The 16,434-nt window shown below is 43.7% G+C and overlaps 1 protein-coding gene across 1 annotated transcript in view; it reads right to left on the bottom strand.

The window, feature by feature from the left end:
• The window catches only part of ATP9A (ATPase phospholipid transporting 9A (putative)), a 63,547-nt gene that overhangs the window by 39,045 nt on the left and 8,068 nt on the right, over nt 1-16,434 (bottom strand). The window contains exons 2-7 of the mRNA XM_055814002.1: nt 13,378-13,522; nt 12,960-13,073; nt 9,328-9,436; nt 2,475-2,533; nt 1,511-1,562; nt 858-952 (exon numbers count right to left, since the gene is read on the bottom strand). Of these exons, the coding sequence (XP_055669977.1) occupies nt 858-952; nt 1,511-1,562; nt 2,475-2,533; nt 9,328-9,436; nt 12,960-13,073; nt 13,378-13,522 (574 nt within the window). The remainder of the gene's footprint in view (nt 1-857; nt 953-1,510; nt 1,563-2,474; nt 2,534-9,327; nt 9,437-12,959; nt 13,074-13,377; nt 13,523-16,434) is intronic.

Genomic DNA, 16,434 nt, shown 5'->3' with positions numbered 1-16,434 from the left:
CAGTATGCCAGTGTCACTAGAACAGCTCTGTGGTGGCAAGAAGATACACCAATTCTACACAGTGTTTTCACTGCTGATTCCTACACATGCATGAACTATTCACTCCATAGAGAACTGCTTCAAAGCCTTTGTATAAAATAAACTTCTTGCACTTTTTACAGATAGAACATGAATAAAGTAGGTACTCCGACTTCCCCTTCTTTTTCTTGTTTTCTTTAAAATAATAAAAAACCCAACCAAACAACAAAACAATACACAAACTACTTTAGCTAGAGATTTTGGGAACAGCATGTTTGATGGAGGTTATATGCTTATTTCAGATCACACAGCAGAGCTTCCATGGTGACACTCCTCCTTTCATAAAGGCGAGCGATGAAAACTTCACGGCTTCTGAAGCCATTTCATGAAAATGTATGAGCTGTGCCTCTGAGCATACTGCACTGCAAGGAACAAAGGGAAGCATTTGAGAAGTACCACCACCTTTGGTACCCTGCAATGGTCTCTGGAGAGGAACAAGAAAATAGGAGCATCCTACCATTAGGCACCTCCTGCTGCAAGCTCACTCCCTAGCTGCCAAGCCCGGTGCCCACCTGCACAGCGTTGCAGTGACAGCCATGTGGCACACAGACACCCAGCTTCACCAGCCTGAAACCTTGCCTGGAGCTAGGAAGAGCTGGTTTACCCTTAAGTTCTTTCTTGCCAAAGCCAATCTGTAGCATGCACCAAGCCCTGTGCAGCACAGTGCCGCACTAACCCGTTTCTCAGAACAGGCCATTAACTGAAGCACCTGACCATTTTTGGGGAGAAGCAGAGACGCGTGTTTACCAAGCACAGTGTTTTGTACGAAGGCAGCTTACAGAAGCAGTTGGCAGCCTCTGAGTGCAGGTAACGGGCAGCCGCAACTTCCAGTCTGTCTCACCATCCAGCTGGTCAGTGCGAAGGAAGCAGGACCCTGCGGATGTTCATCACCAGTCAGTGCTCTTCCCAGATCTGTCCTAGGTACATCTATAACTCATGAAATGGCCTCACATCTAGGACACCCTTCTTTCTTTGGAAACAGGATCCCATTTCAAGTAACATGTATTAATAATGTAAGAATGATATTCTTGCACCACACATTCATTTCCTCCCACTAGTCCAGAACACAGCGCGACTCTGCACTGTACCTTTAACATATCTGAAGTGTTCTCATTAGTTATGTTTTACAATCCTTCTGAACAAACATTTCGTTATCCCACACTTAACAAAACCAACCTGAATGGCATCTAAAATGCAAACTGTTATGCAACCAAATACATTTACCCTGGACTGAACCACCTACGTTCTTTGATTAGCAAACAAAACCAGAGCGTAACGTCCTGAGAAGTGGCGGCCCATAAAAGCATCTGAATTCTGTGTCTCACTGAAATTTTACTATTATCTATTTCTTGCACATTTCCAAAAGATAATTTTCTCTAAACAACCAGTGAAAGGTTAATGGCTCTCTGGACAATTGGTTCCAGATGTTTACCATTCTTCTCCGACGTCCTCAGGAAGATCATGTCAGCGGGGACTCGCTGGTTCTGTTAGGAGAAGAAAGGCCATTATTGTGCGCACACCCCTGCACGCGTGTGCAGCCGCCTTCCACCGCCCCACCGTGACAAGCAAAGGGGATACGGAGGAGAAAGAGGATTTCTTTGTCAAACTGAAGCTCAGTATTCATTTTGCTTTGAATCCTGAACTCACTTCCCTGTAGAATTCCAAGTGCAGAATAATAATCAGTGCCAGCTCCCACTACCCAGACCCACCAACGGCCGGGTTTATAAAAGGGCTACTGAGTAATTCTAGAAGTATGAAGAAATTTTAAACCAATGCTGGTTTCCTTTCAAGAAGTCCCATGCTACAAGAAAGCACGTATCTGGAATCTACAGCTACCATTCTTCTCTTTTTTTTATTTTTTATTGAATAATTTCATACTAATGGTTTTAGAGGTCATAGCTGCTTGCACAGAGAGTGTGTGGGTAAAAAAAAAAAATCAGCAGATAAACCCACCACACATAAACTTGCATAAAGGGGGAAATATACCTGTACATACCAGTGTCTACAAATGGATCGCTGTGTCTCCCAGTACTTGTGGTGTTTACACCCAAAGCAACATCTGGATGTTGCATTTGTATCAGGTATTTAACCTGTGTCCAACAGTCAGAGACAGGACCAGGGAGACTTTTTATCTTGCTGTAGTGTAAGTAAGTGAAAAAATCAGGTTATAGGTGCGTATCTACAGATTTGCTCTCATTTGTAAAGATAATGACGGTATTTTGGTGGGGTGGTGGCAGGGGAGGGGGAACCCTGCAAAATGATTAAACTTTGTAACTAGTGTTCAACACTTGACATTCTAAGCCTATCGCAAAACAAATACGACTTCAGAATATCTCATTTTCTATGGTCTTGCAAAAAAAGTACTTTACACAGAAAAGGTGCACATAAAGGCTAACCTTTTCAACAATGATGAGGTCGCCTACTTGTATATTAGAGCTCTTCACCTTCACAGTCCCTGCAAAGGAAAGATATCAGTGCATTAGAGCAACAGCAGGACAGGCCTCGTGGGTGCTCCGTGATGCTCCTTACCTCCCTCCCTCCCACTTCACTATTCCGCAGAAAACGGGTAACGTTTCTACCAGAAGGATTGGGCAGCGCTGCCCTGTAAAGACTTACCAAGCCCACTGCTCTCACTGGGTACAGCAGTAGGGCTCAATCTGTGAAAACAGCTGAAAGCCTCTTGTCTGAGAGCTCCAGACCTCAGCCCTGGCTGCGTGACCCCCTGCTCACTCTACTGACGACTCCCGAACAAGCCTGTAAACTCCTTCCTGTACTGCTTAACCCAGCAATTCAAAAATACTTCCAGCACCAGGCAGACAACAGAGCAAGAAGAGGAGAGTTACAACAGGGAACCATCAACTCTCGACTCCTTTTCCTTAGGTGGCTGCAAATTTAAAGCTCAACTCTCAAGCCAAGACCTGGAAGCCACAAGTACAATGGGCCCATCTTAAAAACCAGGCTCTTTCCATGCCACAGCTCAGCTCTACCACCTCTCCTTTGCCTCTCCATGGACACAGCCCGACCAAGCCCTGCAGAGCACGGGTTCTACAGAAAACGCATAAATATTTATTTCTTTGCAGCTGTCAAACATTTCCCAGTTGCTTTAAAACAGGGGATTAATTTAACAATTGACTAGTAATTTCAAATCATTAGCCAGCTCTAGATTTGGCTTCTCAGGTGAACTAGTGATTTATAATCAGTTAATTTGAACCCTGCCTCTGTGTGTCTGTCTGTTATATTTCAACAAAAGCCTCTTTAATCTGCTGTGATTTGAGTGGAAGTGGGGGAGGCACGTGGAGCTCACCCCGGCACGGACAACACCCCTACTGTACCTTGAAATTCACAGGCTAACTGGCCAGATAGCAGCTCAGGGGGAAAGCAGAAGGGGGAAGGGAGGGGGAATAGAAATTAGCACAAAGCACAAAGGTCACTAGGATTTTACTACTGGCAGTCCCTTCATTAGCATCCTTCTCAGGATATGCTTCACTGTTTCTGCTCCAAATTAACAATGAAAGCCATTCTGGGCTCCCGGCAGCCTGCTGCTTTGGTGACACACTGTGTGCTTAACAACATGCTTCATCACTGCTGCTAATAAATGCAGACTTCCTTACATGCTGTAATTATTCCTACAAATTATAAGCAGTCATGGCCCATTTCACAAATATCTTATAGGTCTTGCGCAGATTCTGGGGTTTGCCTTGTAAGAGTTTTAGTTTTTTTTTTTTAAAAAAAAAGGTAAACAAAATGAATGTTGGGCTAAAGACATCTCTACCAGGGCAGGAAGCATACCGGGGATTAAGAGTCCATTACGCGGAGGCTTGAAAAGAAAAGCCGCACTCCAAGAGGATCCAAAAAAGCATCCCTGGCAGTCTTCTGTATGGGCTATACAAAGTTAGGTACTATGACACTAAAAGGGTCTGACAGATAACATCTCTTCCTCCCCTTTTAATACGGTTATTCACAAAACAACAAAAAGTGCTTTTGAATATGCTCCTGTGCAAAGGAGGGGGGGGGTGAAAAAACCCCTGTGTGCTCTCCCCACACAGGCACAGCAATTCCTAAACCACTGTGCAAAAAAGCTCTTGCAAGGAGAGGTGGATTTGTTTAACCGTATTTCATGTATTTCTCTTAAAGATCACAAGGATTTATTTGGTGACTGTCAGGGTTGGAAGCACTACCCACACAGGGTTCAGGAATGGAAACTTATTTTTGTAGTGCTTTTCTTAACAATGTAAATTCAGGCTGGAAAAGAAAAATTAGCACCTGGGCAAAGCTACAACGTGATGATTTCCTATCATTGTGCACATAAAAGGCTTTGTAAATCATTATTCTGAAAACAGCATCATCTGCTTTAAAATTTTTCCAATCTGAGAAAAATCAAAGCAGCTGGAGCAGATTTGTCTTGTTCAATAAACCTCCCAACCTCAGCTGTTTTAAGGTAAAAGAAAGCGAGGACTTTTCTAACCAATACACATTTTTATAACTCCCATATAAATGAGATGCCCTTTATAGGTAGCAAAGCTAATTCTGCTTTTCCAGCCATACTCCTGGCCTCTCACGGATGACATCTCTGCAGTATGTACCACATGTCCTGCTAAGAAGGCGCGGGACCAGATGTTTCCTTTGACTCTGGACTCCCATAAAGCAACTTACTTGAATTAGTTTTATTTTGATCTAGGGAATTCTGTAATTCCTTTTTCTTTCTGTGGGGAAACTACCTCCTAAACATTAGATGTTTTCTCATGCATGATTAAGAAACTAGCTAATAACGCAACTGCTCCATTTCCCAGTATTGCTCTGCTATTAAACCATTTTTGTAAAAATAAAGTACTGCTTTTACAAATGCATCTAGAAGTGCTTCCTCTAAATACACGTTTCCTTAGCATTTACAATGATTCCACTTTATATTTTATGAAGTTAATCAGAACACAAGTTAGTAATTAACACAGTTTTAAAAAGTGACTAGTCTTGATATCTCATTAAAAGAAAAAATCTGTTCTTAAAATTTGATTGGTATTTGTTTCGTTCTTTGCTGCATCCCAATTTATTTTTTAAAGACAAAAAGGTAAACATACTAAAATGCAGACAGTTTGTTCCAACTTAAGCTCTGGTCTTTGAAATTATCACCAAATCTGCAGTGTGATGGATGCCCCGTAAAGCAAAGTATTTCTAGCATTAAGTATATTAGCCAGAAGAGATGCCTTTTTTCTACCATGTGAGCATTTAAGTCAAGATTTCACAATAGATCTGCAGAGCTTCACTAAAGTATAGATCAAAACACTTCATTTGGAATTAAAGATGAAGCCAGAGGTTTATTAAAACAAGTTAAATGCATCTGGGGAAAAAAAAAGGGGGGGGGGGTCATTTGGATGTGCTGCACCAAACTTTTGGCTTTTGCAGCCTTATGCTATATAAACTGTGGAGCAGGACTCAGAGGGTTTGGGAAAATATTGTTTTTATATGGCTGGTAAATGCCAATGATCTGTATCTTAAGTAGCACCCCTCAGTAGGAGGTCTCTTCCCATTTCTTTCTGTGGAGTTTCCCTCTATTATGCAGTGTTACCCAGGGAGGGGGGCTGTGCGAGAAGAAAAACAAACCAAGAATTTGCAAGCACAGTTCTAGCTTTCTATCAAGCAAAAAGTCAGCACACAGACTTCTGAACACAAGGAGGCTTGTAGGGTTATGAATAGGGGATTGAAATTTGATTATTTTTATTACAATCCAAACAACTGTCCTTTAAATGGAGAGCTTTCTATTAAAAAAAAAAAAAATGCTTTCCAGAAGTTTGCTCATTTCATCATTTTAGAGCACAGACGGATTGTATCAGTAGAAAGAGAAATGAGGTTTAAGGGGGGGGGGGGTGTTACGTAAAATAAAGGAACACAGAAAATACACTGCTGTCTACGCTGCCTCATGCTGCCCTTCAAAATGATTATAGTCCTTGGAATTCAGCAACTATATTCAAAATACAGTGTGATCCAAAGAGGATTCTTCCTTTTTCCCCACAAAGCAAGCAGCTTAGTGAATCTTAAAAAGCTTAACAAGGAAGAGTCCATGAAAAAAGTTTCATGTACAGGAGCCAAGGTGCAAATCCATCCCCCCAGCCGGGGTGGGGGCCAGGCTGCCAGGTGTATGGAGCTGGATGGATGGAGCTGGAGAGCTCCTGGCCGGCAGAGCCATGTCCGCACAGGGCGCCAGGAGCCGCACACAAAGGGGACAAGAAGGTCCCGATTCGGGAAAGCACTGAAGCCTGGGCTTACTTCTATCCCTATTCAAAACTGCACACAGGCATGTGCTTAAGTCTCCCTGACTTCATTCAGACTTAAGGATGTTTTTACATCTGTGGGGTTGTGCTGGGAGGCCCGCGTTGGAGGTGGGGAAAACCGTTCTCCAGCCACCTTAACTGCAGCTTAGCGCAAATGCTCTGAAGAAATAAAAACAGTTTGGAGAAAGTGCTCCATTAGATCCATCATATCCAATCTTCAAGACAGCAGTGCTCAGTGTCAAGCCTCACCTAACCCCCCCTCCCCCAAAACACTGGCTTTAGAGGGGCAACTGTTGTGAAGTTTTAAAAGAATTATATAGCAACATTTCAGGTGGCTTTTGTGCATCAGCACCCTCCTGCACTGCCGTTTCAGTACAGGGCTCTGCCAATATCCTGGAGCACGAACCACACTATTCAACAAACAAAAAACCTCCAGAACAGCACATAAACAATCCAATGCAAGCCCTACCTGGAGTTTTGTCAGCTACACTGAAAATTAATAGTTAAGATCAGCTTATTTTGGTATTTGCTGCTTCTGACCTGATGAAAGCTTGCCTACTTTTATTTAAATGTACTAACAGACACAATAACATAAACCCAACACTCGTCCATCCCCCAGCCATGGTGGCCTCCCAAGGTACCTCCCTGCTCCTAGGTGACTCTCAGAGGTGCTAAGGTTTTAATTGGTGGAAAAGTAGATGTTCTCCCGAAAAGCATGAGTACCGAGATTCAGTGAGACAGAGAAAATTACTTTTCTTCCCAAACCAAGAGACAAGCATAAATAATTTTGTGTGGTTTCCCTACTCTAAACTATTCTGCTAGAGAGTCTCATTTCTGTTTCTGCCCCAAATTTGTGTTAAATAAAGTGGCTTAAGATTTTCAGCTAGTGCCCAGCTGCCAATCCTCCTTGGTTTCTTTCACAAAATTAGAAAAGTTAAAGGACGGGGGGAAGGGAAATCATTCATGGGAAACATAATAGCAATATGAAAAGAACTAAAGGAGAGGTCAGGCCCCTTATAGATCATTGAATAGAATCCAGAAGGCAACTCTTTTATATCTTTAAATAGATGTAGTACACCCCTCTTGGATGGGGCTTTTGTTGGTTGCCAAGCATTTTAAGTGTTGTAGTAAGAACATGTTATTAAAAGGGGATTTAATATTCAGAAACTCAAAACTCCCTAGTTTGGAGTTCCCTCATAATTCCCAGCATGAGAAATATATACAGCCTTAAGCAATTACATTTATAAAGCAGCCTTATTCTCAAAAGTGCAAGTGTTGAAAGCAGCATATTTTTACTACACCTAGTTTGCTGCACCTTAATGCAGAGGTATAAACTTTTATAGCAAAGAAACTGGAAATTAAAAAAAAAAAAGAACTTGCGTAAATTCAGTTCAGTCCCTTTTTAAAAACAAAAGCCTGGCCTCACCATCATTGTCATGGTATTAGGAGTAACTCCATAGTGAGGCAGCATTCCATTTTTCAAACGAGAATTTAAATGTCTTTGTTAGGTAGGGCACAGCTGTAAACAATGGCCAGAGCCAGGGATCAGGCACAGCTGAGCTGCAGCCTGGGCTCGCTTACAAACGAGGTCTCCAAACTCCTCAGCAGTTGGAGAGAGGGGGTAAAGATGATGTATACAAAAAAATACAAGAGAAGATATTAGCACTATTGAGGAACTCCAGCAGTCACTGCTAACAGAAACAAACACAGGATGTGAAAACGTATCACAGTCTCTTTTAGCAAAGGATTTGTATGATGTAGGCTCCCTGCCTGGTACAACCCAGAAAAAACTATGAAACTCAACGGGTACTGCATATTCAGTAAGTGATGGAACACGTCAGTATGTCAAGCAAGTCCCCTTAAATTTAACACATGCACTCACAAGCTCCTTCGGTACAGAGTACTTGTGCTTACCTATGACTCGTGGTACCTGTGCTGACCGGGTCCCCAGTCCCAGGCACCAGAACACAGCCCACCTTCACCCTCATTAGCTGAATCTCCCTCTGCATAACCACCTTCTGACAATGTCACAGACCTAGATTTAATTCTTCTAATAAAGTCCTTTTGCAAATTACCTGCCTACGTGGATCCTCCTCCCTTTAAGCACACATTTGTTATTTCCATTAAAGAATATGAATTGGTAGCTTATAGGAATCCTTCTTACATCTGTCTCTCTTACAGACAGGGTGAACAAGCAAAAAACGCGTGCAAGGAGAAGACATGCACTATTACCAAAACTGGAAGAAAAATAAACGAAAAAAACCCTGAACAACACATCACATCTACTATAGCTCCATTCTTGTTTTCTTCTTACTATGCTGTTTGCTGTATTTGCCTCTCCCTTCCTGCACCTATGCAACATTACGGAGCGCTTCTCCCACGTCACAGCTCTGCAGGAAGGAAAACACATTTCCCTTCTGGAAATATCCACAACCTAGGGAAATTCAGATCCAGTTTTTCTTTGGCAACTCCAATGCACCAAGAAAGGATAATTGGGAAAGAAGTTCTGGTCTACCCCGGAGCTGAGAGCAAACAGGGTTTAGAAGCATCACATCAGCTGCTTGGCAGTTCACCCCTGCCTGGTGCTGGCTGCAGCAATTCCCAACCCACGACGCAGGCTCCTGTGCGTGTAAATGCCCCAGCCGCCTGCTTTCCATGCTTCCAGCCACCCAGATGATGCTCTGAGGTTATCTGAAGCAATTCAAACGCACACCCCTTGCATTAGCTACGCATCTCCCTAGCAAACCCTCAGCAAAGCCCAGCGAGGAGCCATCCATGAGAAGCCACCCCGACCCCCGAGGCCTCTGCAGTGGCAGGAGCAGCAGCGTGGCCACGAAGCCACGTGCCTGCGAGCCCATAACCCCCTCCCCATTCCTTGAACTCTGCTTCTCTGACTGTCAGCAGCATTTGATTGAGTTGCAACCCCCGGTGCTGCGGCGGCCGCGCCAGGATGCAGCAGGCGCGCTGGAGCCGCCGCGCCGACCTCTCGCTGTGAGCTTGCTGTAGATCTGCGAGTTCACTTCCTTGTCGCGCATGTAACATCTGATCTCCTCCGCGGCCTCTCGGATGACGGTAACGGCAAGCACAAATCCCTAAAAAGGGGCATGGAAAGGCGGGGAACAGAATGGATGAAAAGGTCAGGAAAAAATCACATCTGCCTCTAATAAGAACAATATTTATCAGTACCAACGCCAACAGTCTGCATTTCCTTACTCTGTCTTCTCTCGCTAAATCATTAGGGTGATGGTAGTCACTGCTGTGCACAACGCCCAACAGCAAATCGGCCACAGACTTGTTGCTTACAAAAATATGGTTGTTCCTCAGCTCTAATGTGATGCTCTGCCAGTACCTCCCCAAGCAAATCTTTGCAGTTTATCCACAGAGCGTAAACAACTTATTTCACCTCACTTCACAGGTGAGTAACCAAGACGGAGAGGGGTTACTCAAAGTCCAGTGTAAGACAGGACCCCTCAAATCTCAGTATTCCCTCCACCACTGAGCTATAAAAGTCAGCTCACCTAATCTGTGAGATTTCTTCATATAGAAATCTATATATAAATTTACATAACCCTTTTTTAAATATATAGATATATAATATGTGTGTACTGATGTGCACTTATACACACACTCAGCCTACACAAATGAGCATTCTAAATATATTTAATGTGAACTACTCATAGTATTACACATTTGTCTAATTAGGGTTTCAGTCCTGCTTTTCCGTGGGTATGAGCACTCATTTAACTTCCTCCTGTCATGAGGAAAATGCCTATATCATATCCTTCACTATACAAAAAAAAATAATTGCAAAACAATTCTTTACAGGGCTAGTATCACTAAGTCAATTTTTTTTACTAGGCACTATTCAGCTCAGACTCACTGAACAGTTAAAACACTCCTCATCCATTACAGAAGAAAAAAGAACTTTTTAAACCCTGCATTCTTGAAAATTTCAAGCATGTACTGATTCATCTCTGTCAATAAGAATTTTTTTTTTATTTTAGAAAGGGGGCAGGGTGATGTTAGAAACTAAGGGTTACATGAAAAGCACATTAAAATACCTGTAAATGCCCAAACAGGAGATTTTGCCAGTGGTTTGCAAGTTCCAACTTTAAGTAGCTTCATCTTTAGAAAGAACAGCTATGCACACACCTCCAAAAATTGTGTGCATGAGTCGTTAAGCTGGGCACAAAGAACTTGGGAACCTGAACTCCACAACCACCTCAGGAAAGCCTTGCTCTGGAGCATTGCTAACACTACCCAACACCACATATACATACCACAATAACAATTCACATCCCCACATTTTTTAAAAACAAAGAAAAATGATGAAGATTGAACTAAGAGCTACTAAGACTGAAGGACAGCAGGTTCTTTAATTATTAAATGCTGAGGTACACTTCATCTGCCAACTCTCACAATCCTATAATAAAACTGAACAGTCCCTAATTCTAGTACATACATATGCGTCTAAATGTATGATCTGGATTAATTAATATCAGTCTTGAAATGCTATTTAGTATGTTTCTGCAGTATTTAAACATGCAGACACATGAAGAGACCCAAGGACGGGCAATTACTTTTTTTAAAACCTGCCTGTATGCAATGCTGTACTTACTACCATTGAAAGTAAAAAGCCATTAATACAAAATTTTCAGAGAAGCATTTCATCCCACAGCGTTCAGGACCACAACCATCTGTTTTGCACCACTGTGGATGACCTCTTTCCCATAACCAACAAATCAAGAAAAGAATGAACGTTCCTCTTCTATTTACAAGTGGCATTTGTGCGTTTAGCTAGAAATTCCTGTCCCCTTTCCAAAACAAAATAAAAAAGCATCAGTTATTTTCAACTTATGTTTCAGCTGTTTGAAGAGTCTTCAGATAATCACCCCAAAATATTCCCACATGTGCCGACTCACTGTGTCATCTCACATGTCATTCCATCCCCAACACTCGTATTAGCAGCCAGTAATGAACAAAGACCTTTCTTATCCTGCTTTCTGGCAGCTCATATGCCAAATTCTAATTGCTCACCTGGCACAGACAAGTCACAACTGCCTATACAAAATGCAGAGAGAGAGATCCTCTGGGTGCTTTTTCTATAGGACAGGACCTTATGAAACCAGCATTAGATTCATACAGCACACGCAATGCAACACACACTTGAGAGAGAATTCAGTGCGGTCCAGGCTTTAATACAAACAGAATTTTAGCAGCAATGTCCCACAGCTGCCCCCTTCACTTCTTTCTGGCTTTTACCAGGGATTTCACTGTACTGAAAGGCTAAAAGGCAAGAAAAATGTCCTTTGCCCCTCTTCAGCTCCCTCAATAGAGCCACGCATTTTTACCACCACCATTTCTCAAATCAGTGCACAAGTAGAGTCTTAGAAAGAGCCCTGTGCGTTTAAAATCAATTTTCAGCTGGGTTTCCATCATTTCTTTGGAGTAAAGAGGATGTCTATCCTTGGGAGATTTTTAAAACTCATGTAGATGAGTAAAACCAACCTAAGTTTAAAGACAGCCCTGCTTTAAGCAGACAGTTGGACCAGACGTCCCTCTGAACCAAAATTATTCTACAATTCTATGAGCTGAAGTGCAGCAGAGAAGTTATTCACACAGAAAGAGAAATAAGAGTTTTACTTGCACAAAAGAAAAAATATATAGGTACCTACATTTAAGCATTTAAGCAGTTGTAACTGGCTCATGCAGTGCATTTTACAGATTTTAGAAGCCCATTCTATGCAACTATTCCCCTTTCTGTCCTTTGACAGCACTGGAGTTCCTGCTGCAAAACTGATTATTATCGATTTCCTTTGGTCTCAGGTGAAACACACAGCTATCAAAAAAAAAAAGGCAAATAGCTTACAAGAAGGAAGGAGTGCCCGCACCTTGGGCGAATGTGAATATGTCTCTCTCTATATATTTTTGCGTAGGAAGTTTGTGGAGGGGGGGTCCTCAGGGGTTTTTTTTGGTTGTTTGTTTTGGTTTTGGTTTTTTACAATGTAGTTAAGAGTATGAAGCAGCCCGCTGACCTATCCCAAGGCCACAGGTCAAACTGTTTGGCAGGGGAGCATAATTTGCTGTCATTGTGCATATGGCTGCTCATTAAGGTCACTTTTGAAAGGTGCCCTTCGGTCCTCTGCTGCAGATGCCAGGCTGGTCCAGGCTCCCTCGAGCACGGATCACGGCGGGAGGGCGCAGTGCCCCACACAGACCCTCCACGAGCACAGCCTAGGTTCAGAGGCAGCTGTGAACCACACACACATTGCCAGGGAAATATATTTGCACCAGCCTCCATTTGTTTTCTGCTGTTATTCACGGAGCCCTGCTGCCCTCGCAGCCCCTGTGGCCAGCAGCAAGAGCTCTGCGCCTGTTAGCATCCCGCAGATGAACAAGTTGGGGGCAGAGTCCTCTCACATCCCTGTCAAACCTCTACAAAATAAAGCTTGAGGCCAGAACAGACACATCTACGCTGCACCATGTACAGCGCGGGCCTGAAGGAAGCTAACGGAATTATTTAAGGTGCAAACCTATACCCTACAGAAAAGGCAGCACAAGAAATTTTGTCAAACACTGAGACTTTCTTGAATAAATAAACCTTAAATGACCTACCAGAGGAACCCAGTATGTGTAAAGTGCTCCAAGCCTCATTTCAACGACAAATTGAGAGCAGGCCAAAAGCAAGAAATAAAGGTTGAAGAAGTATTTGAACTGGTTAAACAACACCTAAAAAAAAAATAGAAAAAAAAAACCAGAGGGAGGAGATTAGCAGAATTCATAAGTTATGCATATTGACCTAAGCACCAGAAACATTTTTGCATGCTCCTCTAGTGTTTAGATGCCAACTTAGGTCAGTCTTAAAGTAGTCCTGGGCACTCAGGACAGACCCGTGCCTGTTTGCAGCTGCCCTAAGGCAGAGGCGCACCAAACACAACCCAAACATTAACTACTTCCTCCAGCTTCTGCACCCACTGAAATTGGGGAAAGCGCTGGGGCGGGGGTGATGAAAACCAACTTTCTTCACACTTACCCCAGGGAGAAATGTAAAGAAGTTGTATTTCTGGTTGTTGATCACATTGCGAGGGTATCTCTGGTCTCTCTTCTCTGGATGGCCAAGCCAAACCGTACGAGGCCTCGGGTCTCTCCTCCCACAGCATCTTAAGCACTCACAACACCTATAGTAGGAACATTAATTAATTGAGTTAATTTTTAATCACATTTCTCTGACTCGCACACGTGTACCCCAAACCTTCTCCACCTGCCAGGCAGAAGAGCTGAGCATCACTTCTTCACCTGTCACTCATCACCTCTCACCTGGCCCTTACCCACTGTACTACCAGCACATTAACACCCAGAGCCTGCCCTTCCAACACAGACACCCCGCCTGCTACAGCGAGCAAAACTCTCCTACGGTGTCGGAGCTGTTGGTAAAACATTGGACAAGCACACGTTCAGAGCTGGGCAGGACTGCGGCGACGCCAGAAACGTGCCTGCAGCAACACAGGCTGGGGTGGCACCTCCTTTGGATTTCAAGGAGCTGATGCGTAGAGAAGCACAGACTAAGCCCATCACTGCACCGAGTCAGTGCCAGCTGCTGGGAGAACTTCTGCCTCCTGCCAACAGAAGGGCTTTGGGAAGCAAGGAGGCGTGGGGTAGCAGTGCAAAGGTCCCTTCGCACCCAGCCTGGGTTGCAGGTTTTATGCCAGAAAGCTCCCAAGAAAAAAGTAGTAACAGGTGCTTTCTACGGGTTCTTGTTTCCTTGCTGGTGTATGGAACTCCAGGCTTTCCCATTTACAAACTGAACTTAAACCAGGAAGGCACATACATAGAGTGATCTCCTATGTCCTAAAGGAAAGAGATGGAGACAGAGATTCTCTCCTTCTTCCCTGCAACCCCTACTTCATAGAAATGCATACCCTTCTAACAGAAGGGTTCACTATTTGCATATTTGAATTTTTTTCACTTCAAAAGGGTCTTACCAAGGAATAATAATCTATAATCCTCTAAAAACGAAACCATAAGAGAAATCTGAAAATAGATACTAAGTGATTACTGATTTTACTTTTACACAGCATTACAGTCATTAGCTCTGTTTATGATAATGGCAAATTGTATGTTATCCACTAATGAATAACACACATTCTCATTGACTGAGGGCACGCACCGCAGATCCAGCTGCCTTGTCTCAATTAATTCAGCTGTAGTAATTCATATTTTCAGCTCCCAAGGTGGGAGTCCTGCCGTGGGGCCATGCATGCCGGCCAGTGCCCGGACCCGGTGCCACAAACCCAGGCTGCCAGCGAAACCGCTGCAGGAATTCAAGCTCATCCTGGTTTTAGACTAGTCCGATGTTACTTCCCTCTAACTTTTTTTCCCTGCATTTTTGTCTACTTTGTCAGCAGCATCTCTGTTGTTACTCTATTAAATATTGTCACGATTCCATTATAAGAAGTAATTGCTGAGCTGGACACCTTGTAATGCCAGTTTTCCAAAAACTGTTCATAAATAAATAAAATATGAGTGCATTGGTATGCTGGTTTTTTTACTTTTTCAACTTGGGCTTACATTAAATCCATTTATTTAACATCACTCCTGGCCTCTGCTAGAAGTTACATGGGAATTCAGGAAAACCACACCACATTCACTCGAACTGACAGGGTTACCAAAGCGGTCCCTCTTCTCCCCGGGAGGGCACAGGTGATGCTGATGCTGAAGCTGCTGAGCTAGCCCCTCCAGCCCCCAGCGTGTGTCACCTCTCTCGCACCATAGGGCCCCCACCTCTCCCCACTGCTGTTGGGGACCTCAGGACTCACCACAGTCAATAATAAATCCCAGCCACAGCAACGCGGTGCCCATATTTGAAATTACCCAAGGCAAAACCTCCCCCAGCACACAGCTGGGTGTCACACATCACCAAACGGTATGCCCTGTTTTGGAAACCACCATGTGGCCTACAAACTTCAGGGTAGACGGTGCTTTGCTCAACCAAAAGACGGCAGAGGGAGGTGACAGGGAATGTTTATTCTCTGGAAAAACACGGAGGATGAAGGTGCAGCGCGTTCAGCAACGGTTCGGCCAGGGGACCCCAGCTTGAGGCGCCTCACAGGGCCACCAGCCTGCTGCTGCGGCCACCAAATCCGCTGCGCTCACACAAATTTTAGCAAATAAAAACTGGGCACTGGTCGGTGCAACGAGTCCTCACTTGAGGCGATGAATCCGAGGGTTGGTTACTTCGTGGGAGATGCAAGGACTTATCAGCAGTCCCTCCTGTCCTTGGAAAAGCCCCTCTGCTCAGAACTGCAGTGCTGTCCCCTCCCAAGCCCCAGAAGGGTTATTTTTCTGTTGTCACTGCTTCTTACTGAAAGCCAGTCCCCCTCGTTCCCTTACAAACAGACCTACTGAATGTCACTGACATTCGGGAAAGCCAGCGTCAGACGGATTGATAACCAACAGCCTTGGAGCCCTTACAAACATCTTTCCAGCAACCGCTGCGAAGATCTGTTCTTGAATCACGGCATTCTCCCACAAAAGTTCAGTTAAATACACACCTAACCGATGGAAAGAGCTGTTTAAGGAAGCACACAAAGCTCCTGAATTCGCAGTCTTGCCCGAAGACACACGCATCACAACAAACGGGATTTACAACTCACCACACGGGAGGTGGTTTCCTACAAAGATACCATTTTTATGTTCTGTGCCCTGCTGGGTGCAAGTGAACAGAAAGCAGCGTTATCAGTTATGTCAGTTCCTTTGGTACAGAACAGGAATAAAAATCAACTTTGCTTCCAGAAGTATAGAAAAGGTGTTGCCATGTGATTCAGTGCTCCACAAGCAGATGTAGGCATTAACTTCACAAGGCTGACTTGCAAGATAATTTCTCACAGGCTCTTAAAACTAGATAAAAGGATTTTTGCATAATCAAATTACTCTGACGTTACTATATTTCATGAAGAGTGACAGACGAGCCTGAAAAGGTGGATTTTCTCCAGCCTGCACTCAAAAACACCCTAAGCCGTAAGTGTACAGATGCTACTCGAAAACAGGAGAGAAGATTTTCTCACCCAAAGCAGCTCTGAGACAGAAATAC

This window comes from Falco peregrinus, chromosome 9, assembly GCF_023634155.1.
Source record: "Falco peregrinus isolate bFalPer1 chromosome 9, bFalPer1.pri, whole genome shotgun sequence".
In the NCBI taxonomy this organism is placed as follows: Eukaryota; Metazoa; Chordata; class Aves; order Falconiformes; family Falconidae; genus Falco; species Falco peregrinus.
The sequence above is the reverse complement of the archived record's forward strand: the minus strand, read 5'-3'. Positions and strand labels throughout refer to the sequence as shown.